The following is a 22,450-nucleotide window of genomic DNA, read 5'->3' as shown; positions in this document are numbered from 1 at the left end:
CATGCACAATTTCATGCATCTGCTTGAGTTGCCAGCACATTGGAATTTGTTCATGGCATGTACAACTTCTGAAGATTGACCAAAAGAACGCCCCGACTACTCAAACCGTACACCTACATTAGGGGTGGTTTCCATACAACAGGAAATTAATGCTACAGTTAGGCCACTTATTAGGTTAATTAATCAAGTATATAAAATGCAACAAGTTACACTAGAAATTGCGCAACCAGAATGTCCTCGGTAACGTGAGAAAATACTTTTCCAAGAGCCTGTAGAGCACTATTGCTAAAACGACGTTCTGCTGTTATACAATGGAATGTTTGAGCGAGAATTCAGAGCATCAGTTGCTTGTCACAAAGACTAAAAATTTATCACCTAGGTAGGGTAGGTGCTGCTAATTGTGGAATTACCTGAATGGTTGCCGTACAAGCTGGTATTTTGGGCCTCAATCAAAAGCATGTTCTGTGGTGTATCACAACGATTCCCCTGCGAAACTGTTAGCGCGTACAAGGTTCCTCCCATCTCGTCCACAAATTCGAGGTACGCGAATCGTTCTTCTAGTGGATCGTGAAAGTGCCCTGACGTTAGTTAAGCAATTATCGAGTACCTTAGTACTTAGTAAAGTTTTGAGCCTAGTTACGTTGACTTGTAACGTGCTAAAGAAGCGCACTATGTACATGGAGCGAACGTGTAATTCCAGTCCAGTAAACACCTGAATATCTTCACTCATACTAGATCTACACAAAAAAATCCACTGACAATCCAACTGTTTTCACTGCAACTACATCTGGCCACAATAGGGTATGAAATGAGAACAAACAAAGTAGGTGGAATGTCAATATGAGCGACATTCCTAATCCAGTCAGAATTTGACTGTCTTCACTGCTACTAGATCTGGCAACAATAAGACACAAAATGAAAACCTACAAACACACCTAGGAAAGGTGGAAGGTCAAAACTACCTTGTCTGATATCAATAATCAGCTCTACTAGCAACGCAAAAAGATGCCATAACCACAGTTTACAGTTGAGAAGTTGATCTAAACATGATTGATCGTCTCCTGCGTTGAATCGTAAACAGTACACTTGGCTTCTTCAAAATTTGAAAGGCACGACGCCATTTTACATGGAGGTGATACAAGACAGAACATGCTTTTGATTGTGGCCCAAAATACCAGCTTGTGAGGCAACCATTCAGGTATCTAGTCCAGCTGTTACTCAGGCTCAGTCGCTTTCTGTAACGGAGAAAACAATGTCCACAATTAGGATACACCCCGCGTCCAAGCTGTTTACAGACGATATCCCGTATATTTTGCTAGTGCGCCAGCTGCCGTTGTATGATTGTAGTCATACAGGTACCGTTACGAAGCCTAGACAATGGTGCGTATATTGGACGTGTTTCACTGTCTCTTCGTGCAGGATACCAGAGAAAACAGCGATTGTAACTCAAATTACCGGGGAGTGTCCACAATTAGGTACACCTACCCTACTGACAGTAGCAGAATATAATTCTCTGCTGCATTCAAAACGACATTTGCATCTCCTAAATCAATCCCATACCAATCTATGTATACGTAAATATGTCAGTTCTCTGTGTGTAAAGTAGATTTCAGAAGGGGCGAGTTGCTGCTCCACCAAATTTTGTTTCCACAGAGATACACTGTGAAGGTGTCATTTTTACGGGCTGGTTCACAATATGTGACGGAGACATGATGGACGGTCACATCAACTGTCCGTCACGTCAGGCAGTGTTCACAATAGGTATACGTTCCGTTCTGATCCTCGCATTTGCGTTCCCTGATTGGGTAACAGTACCTAATGGTCTTGAGCGGCGCTTTGATGTGGTTTGACGAAACGAAACGGCTTGCTCTCTGTAGCATATTCTGAACCAGACTTTAGTATATAGGCCACTGGATCTGTCTCAACCTCTAGAGAGGCTGTACTAGGCCAATAATGTCCGCGTGACATAGTCTGTATAAGGTTAGTAGAGGTTGGATGAGTTTTAATCTATAACACATCCTCTATTATTGCAGGAGTCCACCAAATCTCGCCTGTTGCTGAGCCTAAGGCATGAAATACATGATTTTTATCTCATTGTTGTGAACAAGCAATGATTTAGTCAAGGGCTCTCACCCCCACTCTGCGCCCAGCCCGCTCTGAGCCCCAGACGAGAGAATGTGCATCTATTAGACAAATTTGAGTATGTACCACTGTCAATAGTGGTTAAATAGCACCATAGCATCAAAACAATTATTGATTGTATGTTTGCGTCCAATTGCATAGTTAGTGGACAAGTGTTCTCTATAGTGGATTACACACATACAGACATGGATAATATAGAGATGTCTAATCAAAGCACTGGCCATAATTAACAAAACCTTTACATTTCAAATGACTTACGTGGTTTCTATTGTATGCTTGAAAGTTATGTTTCATCAAAGTAGTGACCACTTTTTCTTTGGCTTTCCCAGTCGGAATACCATATGATACGCAATGAAAAGCGGTGTCTCCACGCTAAACAACCACTATTTGATTACGTTTAACTCCAAAATCATTAATGATTGACTGACGTTGTTGGTGACATCACGTAAGCATTCAAGACTGATAAGACAATCCACAGCTGCAGCACATCCCAACTGACATGCTTTCAATAATCCGGTATTACCATACTACAAAGAGAAAACATTTGGTTGCGCACGGTAAGAGATACCTAGCAGTAAAAAGAATTACAACGTTCAATCCATAAACACAAAGACACATAAAATTGAAAATAAAGCCTATACATAGACCACTTACGTTACCACTATTATAAAGATGTGCTGAAATGATGTTGGCAAAATCGATAATAGAAAGATCATGGAACTTCTTGGTTGTATAGATTCTGCTACGTAAAGCATAACTGGAAAGCTGTCAGCAACCCTATGTAACTATAGCTTAAGAATTTTAGCTATCAGAGGCTTTGACTCAGAAGCTCGCAGAGTGCTTGAAAAGAAATCCTCACTAAGATCTAAAAAATTCTATTACTCGTGGATGCTCTGCCTGTTGTAGCATGGATTGGTCCTCACCGATTACCAATACAACCATCAAACTCTTCAAAATTATCATAAATATGAAACCAACTGAACTTACAAGACACAAATGTATTGCATTATGGTAAGAGAAACGTACGACATCTAGGTCAATTTCCCGACACCATGTGTCAACATGCAGAACCAAGAGCATCATTATTCAATGACGGTATTCCAATATCTAAAGCCCAAGACCAAAATGTAAGGTGTACGTGATAAGGAATTGAAAGTCTTTTAATAAACTCTCCCTAATGGTCCGCACAAGAACATGCATTCCTGGGACTAGAGAATGAGTGTAAGATAACTTCAGTGTTAAGCACAGTTGAAGATGCCAAGAAAAAAGTGAATTCACATGACATACTGGTAAAAACATTCCAGTTGCTAACAGTTGCAGAAATACGAATTGGTATAAAGCAGTAACGTTGCAATCAATTTGGGTATCAGACATCTGCAGATAAAGCCATTATCAAAACATAACAGAATCGCTTCGCTGGCAGCCAATAATATAGATAACATCATGTGCATCAGTATGTGGGTACATTTAGACATACCTTCAAAGCGGAAGAAGATATCTGTAAGCACTTCCATTTAATTAGGAGAGGATATGCGTGATATCCGTCTGCAATGTTTACAGTAAGTATATTTCTAAGAACGATGCACTCACTACCACAGATATGACTAGTTAGCTAAGTTGCAAACATTAGTGCTGTAAATGATGACTTTAACTTAGTCATCATACATGCATACGGCCTAGATCATCAGATATCAAACAATAAATAAAATGGCCTTACATCAGTGCAAACTAAATCAGTCATGCTTGTCCTATTTCTCTGAACATGACAAAATTTTAAGTTCGTGCGTGCATGTGTGAAAACAGAAAAGGTAAAAACGATTCTGTAAGAGTTAGATGTTGCCGTTGCCTTTGTTTTACCAAATATTTCACTTTACATCAGCAATATTGACAAATTGTGAGTTTTCGGTTGTTTGTATGGGAGGGTTAAGTTCAAGACTTATGTTAGCTGAGATCAAGGTCGGAGATCATTATGAAGACCGTCTTCAAGTTTTTTGGTGCTATGCCTTGACAATGCTGCGAGTTGAAAGGAGAGAGATTTATGTTGTGCTGCAACAGGCGATATTCGGTTCTAGCATTAAAAATATTTCTGTACTGAGTGTTCCTTTCAGTCAATGATCCTAATGTATGTAATACTTCATTTCAAAAATGGTACATCTATAGAGCACCTTAGCAACACACAAAAACCAAGAAATAGCATTGAATTATCTATTTGGTAATAATGAGACAATCTCAGCGTAGCAGGTTGTTTATCAGCAATGCGTGCAGCTGAGTGTAATACTTATTATCAATGCTGAGAATGAAGCTACTGATTGAACCAAAGCAAGGAAAAAAGACTACCTGCTAAAAACCAAATTAAGAACTTTGATGTGTCGAAGTTCCTTTTCAGTGCTTTTGGTGAGCTTAGAAAAGATGTCTTTCTTGACAAAGATCTAACTATAAATGTAGTATATTACATTGTGTTTGACTGTACAGTGTATATGGTAGGCGTAGTGTGCACACATCCGTATACTTATGCATGTGATGTATGCGTGCATGCTGTGTGCACGCGTATGGCTATGAGTATATAAATAGTGGTATGACAGAGATAGTTCAGTCAATAATTGAGTATCAGTATAATCAAATTCTGTTCCTACAAAATTGCAACAATGGCGATGAGGATGGGGTTTCAGGTATTACCCGGGGCTGTCGGAGAGTTTCACCAGGAGAATGAACGTTTTTCTGCATACTATGAAAGGGTTCTTCCTTTGTTTGAAGCATCTGGGATACACGCCGAAAAACATGTGCCTATGTTCCTGAGCTTGCTGGGAGCAAAGATATATTCATTGGTTAGAGATCTAGTCTTGCCAACCTTACTGCAAAGAAGTCTTCGGAGGAACTTGGCCGGGTGCTTAAAAAATTTTTGAGACTATATCCTCTGTCATTGCTCATCGTTTTCACTTCTATCGTCGGAATCAGACAAATGAGGAAGCGCTTTGTATGTGGGCTACAGGAGGAATCTATCCAGAGACGATTGCTTACAGAAGCTAACTTGATATTTGTTCATGCCGTGCAAATAGCACAAGAACAGAAGAAGCTCGGCGAAGTGTAAAAGATTTCCAGAAGGGCACCAGCGTTTGCGTCCCGAGACTGTTTGTCAAATGACTCAATCTGCCATACCGCCTACGTCAAATTGTCAACATTGTGGCCGGCGAGATCATACAAGTTCTGACTGTCGGTTAAAGTAAGCCAATTGTTCCTGGTGTGGAAAAAGGGGCATATTACTCCTGTGTATCAGCATATGTCGAAGACAATGCCAGTTGCTAAGCCTGAAAGACCTGGAATACGAAGAAATCGTGGTATGACAAAGGATCAGTAAAGCCAATGAGCGTGCTAGTTGGTGTGGCCACAAAGATCAGGAATTATCATGTGAAAGGATGAAAGTGGTGAGTCATCAGGTGCTGGTATTTGTCAAACCACAGAGAAACATCTAATAGTCACCGTACAAGTTGAAGAAAAATCTTTTACGATAGAGCTAGATACGGGTGCTTCGGTGTCAGTCATGTCTTAAAAAAACTTGGAAGTCCATCAAGTTGAAAGACATAAGGGTAACAGTTCGTACATATTTGAGTAAAAAGTTATCAGTTCTTGGTCAAGTTGAAGAGTCAGTCGTCCATGAAGGTAGACAAATGGTATTGACTATGTTGATAATTGAAGGCTTTGGTCCTAGTGTATTGGGCAGAAATTAGTTGTCTAAACTGAATATATGGAAGTCGATTAGAGTTTCTGTTCAGAGTTTCGTCCAGGGAACTAAGTATTGAAATTTTGGTTGACGAATTTCCTAATGTTTTCAGACAAAGTTTAGGAACGATCAAAACCTCAAAGGCTTCCTTGGAAGTTAAGACGTGATCACGTCCTCAATTCTAGAGGGCTTGCTCCGTGCCATTTGCTTTGAAGGGTGCAATTGAAGAGGAGTTAGTAAGGATGCAGACACTGGGAGCCTTGGAAGCTGTCGATCACTCTGCATGGGCTGCAACTATTGTTCCTGTTCCCAAACAAGATGACTCCATCCGCATTTGTGGGACTACAAACAAGTTAACTGTCAATCAGGTATTAGATGTTGATAAATATCCACTATCGAAACGAAATGAGTTATTTGCTTGTTTGGCCGGAGAAAAGAAGTTTACTAAGTCGGATATGTCTCATGCGTATAACCAACTAATGTTGGATAGCAATTCAAGTAACTTTGTTACTATCAACACACATACTGGTTTATTCCGTTTTACACGTCTCCCGTTTGGGGTAGCATCACCTTCGGTGATTATTCAGAAAACAATGGACCAGCTGTTGCAAGGGTTGCCACGGATTATTTGCTATATTGACGACATCTTGATAGCGGGTGAGACTGATGAAGAATATTGGCGGAATGTTAGAGCAGTGCTTCAAAGATTACAAAATAATGGCATTCATATTACGAAAGAAAAATGTTCTTTCATGCAAGAGTCAGTGACCTATTTGGGATGTTGTGTTTCAGCTAAAGGATTGTCGCCAACTAAAGTCAAGATGAAAGCCATAGCAGAAGTGCCAAGTGCGAATAACGTACAACCGCTATGTTCCATTTTAGGGCTGATGAATTATTATGGACGTTTTATTCCAAATTTATCAAACATGTTATAACCTTTAAATGTCTTGGTAAAGGTGAAAGTCAAGAGGGAGAGGTCGAATGAATGTGATGAGGCATTTCAATTGACAAAAGTGAGTCTTATGTCGTCAAAGTTCTAGCTCATTATGATGTGTCTCTACCTATTCGTCTCGCTTGTGACGCAAGGTATAGGCGCAGTGATGTCTCATGTTTTCCGGATGGGAGTGAAAGGCCGATTTCGTTTGCGTCTAGAACTTTAAGTAGTAAGGAGAGAAACTACTCACAGATTAAAAGAGAAGCGCTTGCGCATGTGTACCGTATAAAAAAGTACTTGCCTTTAAACCAGAAAATTCAGGATGGTAAATGACCCCAAACCGTTGAAGTCAATTTTTGGGCCAAAACAAAGAATCCCAGACCTGGCAGCGGCAAGAATGCAAAGGTGGGCATGGGTACTATCCACTTATAGTTATGATATTGAGTTCCGACCTAAAACAAAGCACTACAAAGCTGATCGTCTGTCTTGATTACTGCTCCCCGAGAGTGGATCAGAACTAGAAGCAGAAATGACTCAAATTATCAGTATGGAAAAACTGGAAACATTGCCGGTATTGTTGGATGATGTGAGAAGAGCTACAAGTGTAGATACGGTGCTTAGTCGAGTAATAACGTTCATGCGTTCTCGTTGGCCAGGTATTATATTAGCTGAATAGTTGAAACCCTTCAAACAGAGATATAAAGAAATGTCCATTAAAGGGGGTTGCCTCATGTGGAGTTTGCGTGCAGTAATATCTCTATCATTGCGGTCAAGGGTCCTGCAAGAACTTCACGAGTCACACACTGCAACATCTCGAATGAAGTCATTGGCTAGAATGAAGGTACGGTGGCCCAATTGTGATAGAGATATTGAGAAGTCGTGCATATCATTCATGTCAATCTGTCAAACATTCTCCTCCAGTAGCACCATTACAGCCGTGCATTTGGACGTCCAGACCCTGGGCTACAGTTCATATAGACTTTGCGGTTCCTTTCTTGAAAAAACTTTTCTTGTAATAACAAACGCTTACTCTAAATGGCAAGAAGTTTTTCAAATGGGAAGCACAGACACAGCTAAAACTATAGAAGTATTGAGAAAGTCGTTTGGTGCTTACAGGTTGCCGAAACAAATACTAACAAACAATGGCCCACAGTTTATTAGTAAAGAATTCAGTGATTTTGTTCGGTAATACGACATGCAGCATATTAAATCGGCACCGTACCATCCATAAACGAATGGAGAGGTGGAGTGATTCATACAGACCTTCAAACATGCTATAAAGAGTAACACTGATCGCACTCCACCCTATAGGCTAGCAAGTATTTTGTTAGCATACAGAACAAACCATCATGCTACCACAAATGCGGTACCGTCAGTGTTATTTCTAAATCGAACATTAAAGACTCGCCTGACGTTACTAAAACCAGATATTCAAGCTAGAGTTCTAGCAAGACAGGCGTCACAGAAACTTGGATATGATAAATCACTTTTGCGTGAATACTTTGTTCGAGAACAGGTTTGGGCAAAACATGTGAGGGGAAAGCCGAGGTGGGTTAAAGGAGTAGTGGCAGAAAGATCAGGACCATTGTCATATTTGGTGGAGGTGTTGCGGAATGGTAATCAAGCTTTGTGGAGAAGACATAGTGATTAAGTTAATGGTTGGGGGCATGGATAAAGCTAGCGCTGGCGAGTTAGTTGATGAAGAAACAGGTAGAGAGAGAGATTCCTACCTACAGGCCATCACCATCAGCAGCAGCATGGCAGCAAAGTGTTTCTAATGAGTTGGAGGAGTTTGTACCTGATACCCAGCATCTAACCACTGATACTCCTCTCCTAGAGAACAAGCTTCAACAAGCATCATCAGCCAACCAGCCTGTAATGACTCCAACCTCAACAGACGCACAGCCTACACCTTTGGAAATGACTGAGGTTCCCCCGCGATGCTATCCAGTTCGAGAGTGGCGTCCGCCAGATAGACTGGAGTTTTGACAAGTTAAATGAAAATATTAGAGAGAAGGGATGTATTATATTACATTCTGTTTGATTTGTATGGCGTATATGGTAGGCGTAGTGTGCACACATGCGTATACTTATGCATGTGATGTACACGTGCATGCAAATTGCGTGCATGTGTGTGTGTGTGTGTGTGTGTGTGTGTGTGTGTGTGTGTTTGTGTGTGTGTGCACGCACGCGCGCATGTGTGTGAGTGTGTGTCTGTCTGTCTGTGTGTGTATGTAGCTGTCTGTGCGTGTATGTACCTGAAGATGATGTCCATTCTGCATCTCCCATTATTGCTTCATCCCGATTGTTTGTGATCCTATTGGATCGAGGTGTACCATCCTTCTAGTATCTTGGAAGTTTTGTCTCTAAAATTGGAGGTTTTGTCTCCAACAATTGCAGATTGGAAGGGAAGATATCAACAGATCACAGAAGCATCTCTGTCATATGGGTTACTTAGCATTCATTGGCATTAGAGAAATGTTAAGATCACCACCAATATGAACATATTTGTCTTTGTACTTTGTAACATGTATAGTCTGGTAACAGTTGTATTTCTGGAACCACAAGTAAACCGTCTACAGAACTCGTGATGATAAGCCTCTACTTAATTGGCGCAATATCCCTATAAGACAAGGAGAGACACCTCCATCAGAAATATATCCCACATAAATACAATCTTTACATTGGGTATCGGGTTATCCATATCTTCTGCATGAATGAGTGCCATCTATAGAAGAACGTTTGCTAAACGTTCAGTACGACATCAAAGAACGATATGAAACGCTTAGTACTTAGGGATTTAAGAAATTGCAAACATGAGAAGGTCTACAGGATACTAGCACATCATAAAAATGATGGGAAGAATAAGATCTGTGCCACATAGGAAGATATTTCAAGAAAGAAGAAAAAGAGAAAGACTGCAATAGGTTAGAAGAAATGCCGCAGCGAAGCAAAGTAAACTGCATCAGCATTTGCTTTACACTGAAGTTCTGATGGTTCTGGATTTCCTGCCGTAAACCATGCGGGCCTTGTAAACCATTAGATGCAGAAGCATGGTTAGTCTTTGCCTAGCCAATGCCACGTAACATTCTACCAAGAAGGTTTTCACAACCACAAATGCTTCTGTCGTATGAGAAAATCAGATCACCAACTCGCTATATGGCAACCACTTCTAGGTGGTTGGCAACTAATTGAATGGTGTGGTCCCCAGTTTGACGACTAGAAATATTTTGTAGTTATTTAGTCTTTGGTGGCAGTTGCTCCCGAATGTGAACCACCTGGTCAGCAGATGTTTTGCAGTACAACTAAGCTAAGTCACAACTAAGATATGTTGCCACCTTCTAAGTCTACCATTTCGTGGCACCTTGCGATGTAAGACGTCTACTTAGCACTTTCCTACCTATCGCGTAACAACGTGTCACCTTAGCGATCTATTACGAGTTGTACTATTGTCTGATTGACCATCACTTATATGGACTGGACTCTACTGACTGTACCGATCTCGTTGGTCTCTGCCATCAGCTAAAGACAAACCCAAATAAACCTGCAGGCGCGTATAATGTTTCAAACCATCAGTCACACCTATTTCCATACGCTACATCCAAGTCAACAGCTTCATCATCCACGAGACGCCATAGCGAAGCAGCTTTTCCCAAATGAAACATGAAATCTGCAGCCAATCATTGTTGAATGTGACGGCATGTGCCTATTTAGATCCTTTTCTACGCTGTTCAAAGAAAACCAAGAATGTGACAAGCTGGAATTGAGAATACGAACATCGCTGTAGCTCATCACAAATCAAAACTATTACGTAAATCTTTGCAAACAGTGGGCATCAGCAGTGGCAAAACAAACAGCTTTTCCATAGCAGGCTGCTTTAGTGTCTTTTTTCTATCAGAAAAACTTTGGCGACCAACTATTCCTCTAGTTGGCCAAACTGGCGACCGGATTCAAACACATTTTTGATACCTGGTTCAAACCTCCATCACTCCCACATAGCTTATATCCTATGGTGACCTTGACCTCCATTGTTTCTCATTGGAATTAATTCAGCAAAAGAAAAGAAAAGAAAAGAAAGTGAGTGTGTGTGTGAGTGCATGTGTGTCAATGTAGCCCTAAAAATACTGAATGGACTTGATCAGAAAAGTCTTCCTGGTAATGAAGCTTCCGAGTGTTTGGTATAACCTAGCGAGTGCATGAGTAGTGTTTCGCATGGGCGTACAATGCATATAATTTGGGTTTCCCAAATATAGCTTCAGTCTCGTGTTGTCCCACCGAATCCTAGCCTACACTTAGAAAGTCATAAGAGTGGTGCGAGGATTTATTTTCTTTTCGCTATTGTCTGGATACGGCTGAAAGAACTGACTCAATAACAAGTTGCGACCAGCTTCTCAAACTTATATATGGTGAAAGCCTCTCTCCATCACATTGTTTGGCATTCAAGAGTCACTACTTAATGGTGCAATGAATCAACCGTGCTAATAACATGCAACAATAAAAAGATGCAGAGTACCGTGCCATGACGTTTTGATAGCACTTGAAGATTAAGAGATTGAAATGTGGTTGAGAAACTTGGGTAAGTAATATTAAAGAAATAGTTGTACAATTGGAGAGGAGGTTTGAGACCGTAGATGGGAAAGAATAGGCTATCCGGGTGTTTGAAGAAGCCGGGAACAACCTAATAAAGCTCTCTCCAATTGGAGAATAACAGGGGAAATGATTATAGGCTCTTAGCTCTCAAGGATGGACCAACCTTGCTCATGCCAAAGGACTAAACACCAGGAAGTGGTCTCTAGGGGGAAGCTAACACAAAAGAGAACTATGACAAGAAAACAATAATGTTGACATTGCTACAAAATACAATGTAGAAGTTATAGAAAATGTTGGCACAGAGCTAGAGAAATTCCTCAATATATAAGAACCGTAGCAACGTCAAACAAGGCATAAGTAAGGTGCTTGAACAACAGTGACGACAGCAGCACTACAAGCCTCCGGCGATACTTCAGTTAGACAGACCGTTTGGTGTGGCAATACAGAAAACACCACCTAAAAGCCCATTTGCTTCTGTCACTGGTGTAAGAGGACATAGCTGCAATGCTAGACACGGGAGTAGAATTCTGCCTAGTATCGATCGTCACAAGAAAGTTTGAACTGCCTGAAAGAGTCACCAATTATGACATGAAAGGGTGTTGGATGTGAGTCGGTTCTGGCAAAAGGACAAATAAGCAGAGATGTAGTTGAATGGAACGCATTTGCAAGTTTTCTGATAGGTTATTGGTATTAAGTTGATGGTCTCTGGAAGTGGAGAAACAGCAAAGTTGTTAGAGGACTACAATGATGTGTGACAGAAGTTGGAAACTATATAAGCACAAGTAGAGGAATTCGTGTCAGTTCTAGCTGGAAGTGAGATGTTTATGTCATGTACTGCGCAAGGGATGAGACAAGGACAAAAGATATATTTAGTAGAGCTATTAAGAAACTATGAGACAATGGTCACCTCAGCGCATTCAATATTAATTCCTCAGTCTGACAAAATGCTGAGGATTCCAGTGGTAAATAGTAATAGCTAATCACAGGTCCTTTGAAAGAGAGAATTTGTTGCTACTTTAGATCCTCATGTGTGTGTTGCGCATGGGAGGAGAAGGATGGCGCAAGGAAGAAAGTAATGGATTATAGGGTCATAGAAGACTTAAAAGAAGAAGAGCGCAAAGAATTAGTAGTGATATGAAAATATGAAACTGTCATGTAGAGACCAGGACAGCTATTGCCTGCGGCACTAAACACAAGTTGGATTAACCAAGGGACAAGGCCTTAAGATGAGTAAGCCATGTACATTATCAAGGCAGAAATGGTGGAAGTATGGAGAAAGAAAGAAGATATACTTCAGCAAGTTCTTAATAGAGACCTCTAGTAGCCCCTGCAGCCCCAATTGTGTTTGCTTGGTGAAGGAATGGTCAGTTGTGACTAGCGATAGATAATAGAGGTCTGCCTGAGCAGATATTTTCAAATTCAGCTCATCCAATATCATTGATAGAAGATTTGTTGGACAGATTGGGCAATGAATGTTTCTTCTATAGACTACCCTATAATTTGAAATTGGAATATCATCATATGCCTATTAAAGACAAAGAAAAAAAAGAAATGACAGCATTTGTGGTTCCATGGGCCAGTACAAATGGAAAGGAGCTGCTCGTTTGGCCTGTCAGAAGCCCCATCAACATTTGAACAAATGGTGAGGACATTTTGGCTGATAGTCAATACAGGGAAGCTTTATATTTATGTTATCTAGATGATGCCTTGATATGGGTTCGAGACTGCAAGGAGCATATAAATTGTTTGCCAGTTGTTTTATACAAGATTAAGACAGTAGCAGTGGTACTGTCTCCATTATACAAGATTAAGACAGCAGCAGTGGTACTGCCTCCAAGCCATAGTATTTTGGAAGATAGACAAGTTGAATACTTGGGTTATGTAATACAAGCAGCAGAGGTAAAATTTAATGTACGGGTAGAACAAATTCAGAAGCTGAAACGACCAAGAACCGTAATGGAGTTGAGAAAAGCTTTTGAAGCATTTGCTCATGAGCAGAAATGGATTCCGGGGATGGCAAAAATAGCAAAACCCTTGTGTGGAGCTTTTGAAAATAATGGAATACAGAAACTGACATGGACAGAAGAAATGAATGAAATATTCACAATATTGAAAGATAGAGCAACAAACTCCATAGCTTTGAATATTGCAGATTTTTACAAAAAGTTTGATATGCTCACATATGCTAGTAATGTAGCAACTGAAGCAATGTTGGCAAACAGAGAAGACAATCAACTGACCAGTCAACAGAAAACCAGTAGCTTTGTTTCACCATAAACTTACTTCTGCAGAGAAACCGTACTGCAAAACAGATAGAGAACTCTTGGCATTTGTCTTGGCAACTAAGAAAATTACAGTGTATCTGTCCAAGGTATTTGATTTAATTACAGATCATAATGCATTATCATGGTTACAGACACTGGACATGACAGACGAACGAGGACGACATGAACGACGGTTAGAATTATTACAACAATATGATCTCAATGTCACACAAGGCAAATCGAAGCCAAAGAGAAATGACTATGGCAGACAATATATCTTGAGTGGCAGTCAATGGTTGTTTAATTACAGCTGTACAACAAGGGTCTGATGCCAGCATAAAAGAGGAGACGAGAGAGTTGTTGGAGTTGGACACTATCCGACAACAGCCGTTTAAGAAGTCTGAAATAGATCAAGTTAACAAAGCAATCCAGAAGAGTAGCACAATTATAAGGACTGGCACATTAGTGACCTGACGAGAGCTTATTCTAACTAGGGAACGATTACAGTTGAGTGCCAATTGGATATTGAGATTTGTGAATTACGGTGGTAGTACAACAAGAAATCAGAAATTGGGTGTTAAACAGCATTCCCGGCACTACCAAAGTCTTTGAGAAGACGCTTTTTGTTCTTAGGAAAAAATTTGCTCTTGTCAGGTCATATGGGACAAGTGAAAACATGAGAAAGAGAGAGAGAGAGAGAGAGAGAGAGAGAGAGAGAGAGAGAGAGAGAGAGAGAGAGAGAGAGAGAGAGAGAGAGAGAGAGAGAGAGAGAGAGAGAGAGAGAGAGAGAGAGAGAGAGAGAGTAGCTTAGTGGCCTGGTATGAAGAAGGATGTGAAGACATTTGTACAAGGATGCGATAAGTGTCAGTTGCACAAGCAAAGCTAATTTTCTGGTAGGGCTTCATTATGCAATGCAGGTGTTCCAAGACATCCTTTGGACAAGGTTCAAATAGAGTTCCGAGGCCCTTTTCCCACGTCCATTCCAGATTGATTGGAGTACACATTGGCTATACAAGATGCATTCGGCACCTCTTGTATTTTGATACCAACAAGAGATGGTAAAGCAGAGACTGCTGCACAAGAATTTCAAGAGAGGTGAGTGTCAGTTTGGAATTCCTCTCATGGTACAGTCAGATAGATGTACTCATTTCACAGCATTGGTTTTCAAAGAGACTCGTACGGCTTTAGAGAATAACAGCAAATTAAGTTCAACAAATCACCCACAATCTCAAGGCCAGGTTGAGTGACAGAACGAGGTGTTGGAAAATATTTGCTGTGTGATAGATGAGGAGACGTTTTCGCGGCCTAGAGCAGTAGATGGAGTGCACTTTGCATATAATACCGCAGTCAATGCTACCACTGGATAGACTCCTCATGAGATATTGTTTGTTCAGGTATCATGACGTCTACAGACAGTGTTAGCAAGACACCTATTACCATCAGGAAGCTTGTCAGACAAGGATAAGAAAATTACTGAGACAGACCAGATGCGGTAAATACGATTCCAAAAATGGACAAAACATATTTAGAAGTGAAATGGAAAAGACGGAATGCACACTGTGAACAAAAACGGAAGGTACGAGCTATAGAACGAGCTTCCATACGAAGAGGGCCAAATAGCACAAAGGAAGTTATCATCAGCTGAAAGGAGACTAAACCTTTCACCCTACTTTAGCACTAGATGTGTGATAAAATTGACACACAAGGAGTGTTGTGAAATGGAAGGCACAAACCCAAAAACCATTCAAAGGCAGTCTAGCAACCTAGAATTAGCTCAGGAAGCAACATTATCACGGGAGAAGAATGTAATGGATCAGAGAAGGACGGATGGTCAATTGGAAAGGAGACTATTATGGAACAGTCACAACAGTGAGAGCAGCCTGTCAGATTGATCTTTGCAATGAGACAAGGGCGTCATATAAGACATCTCACACCGGAATGATATGCTAACTGATATAGAAAGGTCGAATATCAGTACACGGATGATGATTATTACTTTCAATTACACGGTGTATCCAATTTTGTAGAGGGAGGGGTGTCATGAGTAGTGTTGTGCATGCGCATAGGCTGTATATAAGTTGGTTTCCAAAATACAGGTTCAGTCTTGCGTTGTGTTACCGAAGTCTAGTCTATGCTTAAGAAGTCGTCACACAAAAAGTTTTTTTGAACCAATTCATTCATTATGCGCTAATTCAGCCTCAGGTCATTCAGGCGTGTCAGCAATATATAAAAAAACATAACAGTTAAACTGCATTGCCAAAAGACCAAAAACACTACAAAAAGTAACGGCCAATTGAATAAACCTAAAAACAATACGTGGTATCCCACATTTAACGGCAGGGAGCTCTTATTAAAACATTTTGGTACCATGTGCCTTTGTATGGTGTGATTAAGTAATAGAGTAGACGCCATGGAATTCCCTGAAAAATTGCAGACGACAGAATCTGATTTGCTGATAGCCGTATTTCTCAATCTGTTTGGCTGTTTCCTTCAAAAATAAATTTTCAGTGGCAACTGTTATCATGCATCAGTTACAAATGCTACAAACTGTAACTACCAGTGGTGTTTTGCTTTGTCTGCAAACGGGGGAATTCCATGGCTTCTGCACTATTCCCTAACCGCACCGTACCAATTTTCATAGTAACAAAATGTTCTAATAAGAGCATTGTTGTTAACTTAAATGCAAGGTAATGCGGAACAAAAAAGATAAAAACAAAGAAAGCAAAAATAGTTTTAAAATACAAAGCTTAATACAGGCAACAAGTATCCTGCAAATAAATAAAATAATAAAACTGAAAAGAGCATCAAGCTCTACCTCGTCTTTTACATTTATGTCACATCCTTTCTCTTTCAGCAATTTGATTGTAGAATCATCATCTCTGCTACAGGCAAAATGTAATGCTGTCCAGCCATACTAAATATATAAAGAATGAAATCAGAAAAATGTATATAGTAAGGAGGAAACATCTGTTCTTAAATATGTTTAGCACTTTGGACTGATTTCTAATTGATTTCTAATGAAATTGTACAAAAGCCACATTTCCTTCCCTACTTACAACTTTGCAAATCTAGCGGTGTTGTGTTGAGTACCTTCACCATAAGTATAGCATCAACCAATTACAGTTAGATTCAAACGCTTAATGCACAAGTTGAATATTTCCTGTACAATCTTTAGATTTTAGAAGAACTATCAATCAAGAGAAGCAGAGACAATCAAATAATACATGCAATTAAGCTATTTCCTGCAAATTTTAATGAGTACTTGAATTCAAATCGTTGATGTCCAAATTCTGAGAAAATAACTTATTTGATCCTCAGTGATATGCATTGAATGTCTTTGCAGTATTATCTACACACGAGGAAGACAGAGTTCTACTTTAACAACCTCGTAATCACTTAACTATGATTCCAGTTTACATTTTGTAAGGATGGCAATAAATGCAAAACAAGCATATAAAAACACAACACATGTAAAAAAGGATAACCTTGTTTTGATCATCAAGTGTCATTCCTTTTTGTATCAGCCATTCAACAGTTGATATATTATTTCTCATGCAAGCATAATGTAGTGCTGTTTGGTTTGCCTGAACATCAAGTACATGCAGATAACGTGACTAAATCAACAGTTTTTATTGCTATTCATACCAAATCTTTCATGTGCAACGATTGTGCATCCATTTCATATAGAAATTCCAAAACACTTACGTTCCCGGCAGCACTTGCCAATAGAAATGGTGACACATGATCCTGCAGTACACAAATAGCTAGAGAACATTATGACAGTCACTGAAAATAAACACCTTTGTCAAAACTTATCTTACAATAGCAAACTCACAATTCTTGACTTTTCTGACTACAACGTCCTGCAAGCATTATGTGTTCATCATAATTCATTAATCAACAAAACAGTCATTTGTTCAAATATTCAGTCACATATTCACCATTTTGTATGAGAACAAACTTTCTGCTATCAGGCTGTGAGCTTAGCAGTTATAAAGATAGATTTCTGTTTTGCACGTTTCTTCATTTACCTGTATGTCAAATGTTCACAATTAATTTATTTGTGTATGCATGTCCAACCAGTTCTATCTCTAGCACCATGTCATACATTCGAAAACCACATGAAGCTAACAACTTTCCTGTCCCTCAATCTTTATGTCTCTCGATTCATTTACTTTTACTAATTAATTTTTCTGAAAATTTGTATATGACTTTGTTACTCATCACATGCACAAATGCATCGGATATTTTCTCCATGTGCTTTTCTCTTGTGTCCTGATTGTCCATCAACGTGCTTGTTCCAAAAATTAATTCCAAAGGTAAATAAAACCACTCCTTGGGACAATGACTCAGTGCGCAATCAACAGAGCATTCAAAGATCAGTAAAATAAATATAGATAGAGCAGCTAAAATACTATATAGTTCTACTGAAAATGTATATGGAAGGTCCACTGAGAAAACGTCTCTGCCTACACAAAAAAAGCCAATTTTGCCATAAATATATATATATATATATATATATATATATATATATATATATATATATATATATATATACATCAAAAGAAGTAGATACAGAAGTAACGTATGCCCACTGATAAAAGACTAACAACTAAAGAACAAAGCTGCAAATACACAAATCAAAATCCAAGATAATCACTTCTTACACATAGAAGCCCGTGTTCTGCCACTATAACATCTGCTATGCAAGTAGATACGACACATGTACGCACGTGCGCGTGCGTCCACACACACACACACACACACACACACACACACACACACACACAAACTAAAGTAAATGATCGGAGTTGCCAGATACTGGCCACACACCCCAAATACCAGCTAGGCTCTTGGGCTGTACTCAAGAAAACTCTGGGCCTGTGCTAGCAATCTCCTGGAGCCAGGCCAGGTACTCAAAGTCACAGGAGTACCGGCTTGTGAAGCCAAGTGTGGTGTGAGCACCTGAAGTCTCACTGCACACTAGTTGCTGCATTATGTCATGTCACAGCTGATAGCTGCTAGGTCCTCCAGTCAACGAAGGACCAGGTACTCATTTATACTAGATCCTGAGTCAAGAGAGGCAATGGTGTCTGACTTTCTTGCCCAGGGCAATTATGGCATACCTCGCCATTACTGGAACTTGAACTTACAACCTTGCAAGGTCCCGGATGTGCACACTCTATTGAATGACACTCTAAACAAATCAGCTATATGTCAATATCACTGTGACTTGAACTTGCAAGTTTCCGGATGTACGAGATATATTGCATAACTTTATAAGCAACGCTGAGCTATATCACACACATGCACGTGCATGCACACCCCCACACATATACACATGCACACATGCATGCACACACACATGTATATATACAAGCAGCCAGTCAGCCAGCCAGTCAGCCAGCCAGCCAGTCAGCCAGCCAGCCAGACACACACACACACATACACACACACACACACACACACACACACACACACACACACACACACACACACACACACACAAGATACACTGAAACCAGAAATTGTGTCACATTCGGCCGTGCATGAGTGGGTCAAAGTTGATCGTTGCAATGCAGACAATACTCCAACCGAGATTTGTCATATTCAACGACTCAACTATCATCATACGTTTGTACACTGTAAATTCAAAACATATAACAACCATCCAATGTTCACAAATATAACAAGCAATTCTCAATTGTTAAAACAAAATTTGCTAAACATGTTCACTGGTTCACGCACATCAAAAGATGTCAGTGCATATATGCCATTTAGTACAGTAAACATAATACATACAACCAGCAATAACCTAAACTTGCTTGTTCAAGGCTGTTAAAAAATTGCCGCAACTACAAGAAAGACGTTGAGTGAAGAAAGTAAAGAAAACAGAGTTACTGTTTAGAATGTGACATCATTTTAATGAAACAACAGGAGGTAGATGGAACAACTAGTTTATAAATTTGCTACTATTTATTGAAAAAAGTGCAGTTTACACTTTCTGTAAAGTCTAAAGTTTGCCCTCTCTGCTGCTATGATGCGAAACAGCAAGTGTAAAACTTTAAAGCAGGTTAAAAGAGGAAAGCCACTGGATGAAGTAAATATATATCTGACCAAGAAAAGAAGACGCTGTCTGTCTGTCTGTCTGTCTGTCTGTCTGTCTGTCTGTCTGTCTATCTGTCTGTCTGTCTGTTTGTCTGTCTATATGTTTGTTTTTCTATGTCTGTCTACTTGTCTGCCTTTCTCACTTCTATCTGTCTCTTTTATAAGCATATCCCTTTGAAAATAAGAAACGTAAATAACCGTAAATTAAAAAAAGCAACAGTAAATCCCTGTGGGGTAGATATGACAAATATAACATAAAACAGATGACAAGCTCGTGTTCTACGAGAAATAATGCATCAAGAAAAAAGCTAGCTACATTGCCACAAGTAATGACATATGAGTTCAATCAATGACTATCATAATGTTGTTACACACATAGGCGTAGGAATCGGGTGAACTGGGAGCACATACTGCCTCAACTTTTCCTGCTGTCAACTGACCTGCTATTATTTAAGAATGACAGGTATAGAAACTGAATACACTAACATGACATAAATTACTAATACACTAATTTTGGTTTCCTGTTTTTAGCTGTGTGGCATTCACATATACACGATTAATTAAGAAAAAAATACATTTTCCTTGTTGTTCAGAGACAAGCCCTCTTAATCAAATGTGTGCCTCTCAACCAAATCTAAAATTTTTAGGTTCCTATATATATATATATACTAGAAATATAAAAAAATTTCCCTGAAAAAAGAAATAGATGTAGGGATTGTATAAAAAGTAATAGAAACAAAATCTATAGATAATATGAACCAAAGCCAGACATCATTAGTGAATCCTTCCAACCCAATAAAAGTAAAATGTAGGGAATGTGGTTGGAAGGATTCACTAATGATGTCTGGCTTTGGTTCATATTATCTATAGATTTTGTTTCTATTACTTTAGGTTTTCTGTCTGTCGTTCTCAAGATATTCCACCGCATTTTAAGGTGATTTCTGAAGGTCTAAAATATGACCACGCCCACACAACCTGGTCAATCCCTACATTCAGGGTAATACCGTACCCTGTGATAAGTTATGACACAGATTGTATCACAGTGCTATGGTGTCCATATGTTCAATAAAATTTTTTAGACTTCCTGCATTAAAACAACATAGTTGCAATGACACAAAACATAGAAAAAGGCCCTTGAAACTAGATAAATATGATAATCACACACTATTAGAGTAAGCAAATTGTTTATGCATTACCAACGAACAAGTTTATATACTGTCAATTTGATTCACTTACTCTACTAGAAGTTAGCTTGAGAACATTAGGATCTGCCTTAGCCATGACCTTGATTAGCTCTAACTGATTCTCCCAACATGAGAAATGAATGGGAAAATACTCATCAACATATGGAGTACGCTAAACAGACGAAGTGAAAATCAATAAATCAAGCAATAAACAAACAGAAAACTATATTAAAAATATGTATTGAATCAATGATCACGATCAACATGCAATAGGTTAACAGATATAGTCTAGCAAAATGAAATCTAATACGTTGATCAGTTGAGACTGTGAGGCACGACCATCACACATGCACGAATCAAGAGGATAACAACATCATAAAAACATTATCGTGTTCACATCCTAGTGACGACAGCATGCACAGTGGGCTATACAGTCACACGTACACAATATCATTTAGTTGGGCGTGGCAATATATGATAAGCAACAACGAAACTTCTGGTTAATGAACGATAATAAAGTAAAGTCCAGGGTATATTGTAACATATTAATAACAGAACAAACGTTACAAATTTTCAAGACCACAGAATTCTCACCACAGAATGTAGTAAAGGCATCACATAGGGCATCCAACTTGGAATTGGTGAAAAGAGTACAGCTGTTGCGTGGTGCCGAGACAAAAACTGTTGTAGCTCAGCTGCCTTATTTCTCCTCAATAAGTTTAACATCATGTCCTCTGGACCACGAGACAAATACAATCAGACCAATCAGAATGAGGTTAACAAGGTTACAAAGCTTATTCAAAATGTTATGTCAGAATCCCTTTCTCAAAACAGAAAGCAAACAAAACACAGAATATTATTGTTGTATAAAATATATGCTACAGCTAGGGTTGCACCTCCATTATTGTAAGAATATAAGAATGACTGTAGAAATTACGTTTAATGCTATCATACGTGAACAGGGGTGTCCAAGTTCCTATAAGGCTCCTGCCTTGGCGTAGCACCAGGGATGCATTCTGGTGCCCAATGGAAATGACACCTACACGTGGACTCACCAGGTTTGAGGGCTAGCTAGCTACTTACCTACATAGTACATATACATGCAGTGCGTACATACTTACATTTATACATCTACAAGCAAACATACATACTCATGTATGTATGTATCATCATGACACAAACATGCATGCATGCTTGCAGACAAACAGGTAGGCAGGCACAAACACATGGCAGTCTGCCTGAGTGCCTTGAAGCCTTGGTGCCAAATCTTGGTGCCCAAGACCAGCTTCTGGTGCCACCTGTAGCACCATAGCGCCAGTTGGCCACCCCTGCGTGAAACAATACCGATATATCTTTGTTTCAGCTAGAAAGTAAGTTTAATTAACCTAAAACAATTCACGCAACGCTTAAGTTAATTAAGTAAGAATCGTACGTGTAGATGGCATCGTGTCCAACCATTCCATAGTATAGTTTGCTTTGCTGTCGATCACAGACGCCCTCTACTCCGTCA

At 39.5% G+C, this 22,450-nt stretch overlaps 1 protein-coding gene across 1 annotated transcript; it reads right to left on the bottom strand.

The window, feature by feature from the left end:
• Positions 1–15,891: 15,891 nt before the first annotated feature.
• Positions 15,892–21,289, bottom strand: LOC134176369 (putative ankyrin repeat protein RF_0381). The gene is made up of 9 exons (XM_062643039.1): positions 21,251–21,289; positions 20,993–21,112; positions 20,838–20,840; positions 20,761–20,766; positions 17,470–17,511; positions 17,294–17,395; positions 17,134–17,232; positions 16,464–16,562; positions 15,892–15,921 (listed from the first exon to the last, which is right to left on the bottom strand). The coding sequence occupies exons 1-9, from the start codon at positions 21,287–21,289 to the stop codon at positions 15,892–15,894; spliced, it is 540 nt and encodes a 179-aa protein (XP_062499023.1).
• Positions 21,290–22,450: the final 1,161 nt, after the last annotated feature.

Source organism: Corticium candelabrum, chromosome 2 (assembly GCF_963422355.1).
Source record: "Corticium candelabrum chromosome 2, ooCorCand1.1, whole genome shotgun sequence".
NCBI classification, from domain to species: domain Eukaryota; kingdom Metazoa; phylum Porifera; class Homoscleromorpha; order Homosclerophorida; family Plakinidae; genus Corticium; species Corticium candelabrum.
Note: the sequence above shows the minus strand (reverse complement) of the source record. Positions and strands in the feature narration are given on the sequence as shown.

Excerpts from the sequence above, each read along its gene's own strand:
- LOC134176369 (XM_062643039.1), bottom strand. The coding sequence starts at position 21,289 with ATGTGTGATGGTCGTGCCTCACAGTCTCAACTGATCAAC. Across the intron at positions 17,396-17,469 it reads AGAATTGTGAGTTTGCTATT|GATCATGTGTCACCATTTCT; the intron begins GTAAGATAAGTT and ends TGTGTACTGCAG. Across the intron at positions 16,563-17,133 it reads CACTTGATGATCAAAACAAG|TATGGCTGGACAGCATTACA; the intron begins GTTATCCTTTTT and ends TTATATATTTAG.